Genomic DNA, 3165 nt, shown 5'->3' on the forward strand with positions numbered 1-3165 from the left:
TTTTGCGTAGGGCTAGTAAGATTTCTATTCTATTCTCTATTCTAACCCTTACACAGCCAGTATTGAAAAGTATCCTGGAAAACACTGCAGTTATTCCGTAGTGTTTTTCTTGTCAATATTAATATTTGAAGCATATTTTCATATGTCGCAAATATTAAAACGGCCAGGCCTTTGCATAGGGCTAATAAGATTTGTAAACAAACTTTTGTTTTGTTGATTTCTCTTAATTTGTTATAATTTTAACACAGAAACATTTAAAATTGATTCTATCAATGGTAAAGATGTTGACTACTACTATCGAATCATAACGAACCTCAATATGCCAATTAGGTGCTCTCCCATGTTCTGTTTAGCATACTTCATCCGGTGGGTGGATTCTTTGTCGACCAATACCAAAATGAGTTTCGAGAAGGACGATCAACGCAAACCAGATGTTGCGAAAAGTCCTGGATAAATTCCAGAAATACAATTTCTCGACAGATCATCTATCAATTTGAAGGTAGTGTACGATTCGATGAATCACAACAAACCGTGGCAGATATGTGCAATTGCAATAATGGCCTAACTTGGAATTTTTAGTTACCGTTTTTTTCAACGAATAATTTAAAACGTTGTATAAATAATTCAGTAAATTGCGTACATAAGTTCATAAAGAATCTAAGCCAATTTTTGCCAAAATTTATTGTGGCAACCGAGGGGTCCGCAATTAGTTACCGTTAGTTTGAAAATAGCGGGCCTATGCAATTTCTTTGTATGGTTAAAATAAGTTAAATAAGTAATGAATGCCAAAAAGCGAATGCTTGGTGACATTACCAACGGACAAACTACTTCTGCTTCGGAGACGGAATTACAATTAAGGGATCATCCATAAATGACGTAACGTTTTTGAGGGATTTTTAACACCCTTCTCTCCCGTCATAACATTTCGCCACAAACCTCCCCTGGTAATTGCGAAGCTTGACGGTAACTCTCCCCCCCCCCTTGTCCCTGCAAACTAAAAAAAAAATAAAAACGATGTTAGTTATTCCCCTTTTAAATAAGCTACGTAACATGACACGATCCCCTACCCGCCTGTCGTCACACATCATCACAAAATACAAAACTCTTCCCTCCCCCATATAATTCTACACGTCATTTATGGATGATCCCTTAAACACCAGAAACACAAAATAAGAATCATTTTTCCAATATTTGACAACTCTATTCGCTTGTTCCTTTACCCACATAATTAAGTTATATTCTAGTTTATTTATGTCATTTAAATACGCAATATAAACTAAGCAGATGTAGTAATAACGAGGAATAATTTGAACTAGCAGAAGAAATGCGCCTATATCTTTAGTTTCTATAAATCGTTTTATGCAATACCGCGAAAGAAACATTCTCTAAATCAGATATGAAGCATATTTCGAGACTTTCTCAGAAAAATGAAAAACCACGAAACTCATAAGAAATCAAATTAAACTGTGCTACATGTTATAATTTTACTCAATAAAACAATCTGTCATACCATGTCCTTTGTCCGAAAACCTTACCAATGTGCATTCAGCACCTCAACCACTTTTCGAACAATCCAGGCGTGGCTAGCGTACAGTTTCACGTCCGCACCTACATCCATCCACCGAACCTTGGCCGCATCATCGCCAGCTTGCAGGTTAAACTGCCCAACTACCGACCCGTTGTCGTCGTGAAAGTTTACGGCCACCGTCTCCATCCATGCATTGTCCGTATTCCTCGGGTCATCGACGTACCCCTTGTAGATTTCCCTGCCGCCGGTAAAAAATCTTTCAATCTCCTCCGTCCCATTCGAACTGCTCATAGCTTCCTCCATAAATTCACGCTTCAGGGTAGCACTCACAAGTTCGCCGGGATCAACCATCCCACCGGGGATTGCCCACTCACCGCAATCGTGCCTTTCGATGGCACACATCTGCAGGATGCGCAACCCGGAAGATTCATTCACCACCGGTCGGCCTTGCTCGTCAATCTTCCACTTGGTCACTATCGGATCAGCCGCATGGTTCGGACCCCAACGGCCCAGTAAACCCCTTCCACGCAGCCCAGTCCGACCGAATAGATTTAAGGGATAACCATCGCGAATCTCGTATTCACCGATGAAACTGACTCGATTCACCCTTCCGTCAGGCTGGTTCCATTTGGCCTTGAAATTTGGATGGTCTAGTTGAAGGCTCAGTAAAATTAACATCACTCCAAATAAGTGCAAGTTTTACTTACCAACAGCTGGATCGGCCCATTCTTTACCATTCAAAACGCTTGCCTCATAGAACGACGGTTGATAGTCCGGGTAGGACACGGACCAGCACACCTCTTCGTCCGGAACAGGATATCGGCGAACATCGCTGCGTGGATAAACATTGTTTCGACAGTGCGAATGCTTGTAGATACCGGGAATCATCGTTTTTAAAGTGGGAAACGAAATGCTAGTCAGAGATCGGACCATGCGACCATTATATAAGGACAGGATCGATAATAGAGTAAATAAGGCCAGGTTGAGAATTTCTGGTGCCAAGCAACGGATCGTTTCCTATCGGAGCGCCGGAATCCGGTTTATTTACTATTTTTATCAAGTAGATGCGTGATAACGCCAAGAGTTAGGCAAAACAAACAGTGTTACATAGCGTTTTTAATTGGAATTTAGCAAAACAAGCAGTGTTCCGTTAGGGTCTGCTCTGGCCTTAGTTCGACCAATGACGTTTACCGCAATCTTTGTTTTCTGTTGTTGATAAGCAGTTTTTTAGAAAACCTGTCAAGCAGTAGTAATCAAAGAGCGCAAGAAATTTTATTTCGGTCGAGTTCGAAGAATACCGCTATGTAACACTGATTGTTTTGCTTAATTACGATATCAAATGAGTATTAAGCAAAACAAACAGTGTTACATTGACCTTTCTATACCCGTTGAAAAAGAAAAGGTGCTGAATTATTTCGTGATGAAAACAAAATATTTTGTCGTGCAAAAATCGATTGAAGTTAGATATTTCCTGATGAAAACAAACCAATTTCCTTTGACTTCAGTTTGCATCTATGGTTGTAAATGAGCTGTCAGAAATCTTAATGGCGTTCCCCACTGAGAAACCCAAAAATCAAAGGCCTTAATATAAGGGCCAGGTACCTGCTACGCCGCCATGATTTCTATGCCAACATCTA

At 40.4% G+C, this 3165-nt stretch overlaps 1 protein-coding gene across 1 annotated transcript; it reads right to left on the bottom strand.

Annotated features, from left to right (window-relative positions):
- Positions 1-1228: 1228 nt before the first annotated feature.
- Positions 1229-2618, bottom strand: LOC131693928 (ADP-ribose pyrophosphatase, mitochondrial). Its single transcript, XM_058982203.1, has 2 exons — positions 2236-2618; positions 1229-2178 (listed from the first exon to the last, which is right to left on the bottom strand). Exons 1-2 carry the CDS (start codon positions 2459-2461, stop codon positions 1532-1534), a joined length of 873 nt encoding a protein of 290 aa, XP_058838186.1. The 5' UTR covers positions 2462-2618; the 3' UTR covers positions 1229-1531.
- Positions 2619-3165: the final 547 nt, after the last annotated feature.

Source organism: Topomyia yanbarensis, chromosome 3 (assembly GCF_030247195.1).
Source record: "Topomyia yanbarensis strain Yona2022 chromosome 3, ASM3024719v1, whole genome shotgun sequence".
Lineage (NCBI taxonomy): Eukaryota > Metazoa > Arthropoda > Insecta > Diptera > Culicidae > Topomyia > Topomyia yanbarensis.

Excerpts from the sequence above, each read along its gene's own strand:
- LOC131693928 (XM_058982203.1), bottom strand. The coding sequence starts at position 2,461 with ATGGTCCGATCTCTGACTAGCATTTCGTTTCCCACTTTAAAAACGATG. Across the intron at positions 2,179-2,235 it reads ATGGGCCGATCCAGCTGTTG|ACCATCCAAATTTCAAGGCC; the intron begins GTAAGTAAAACT and ends GCCTTCAACTAG.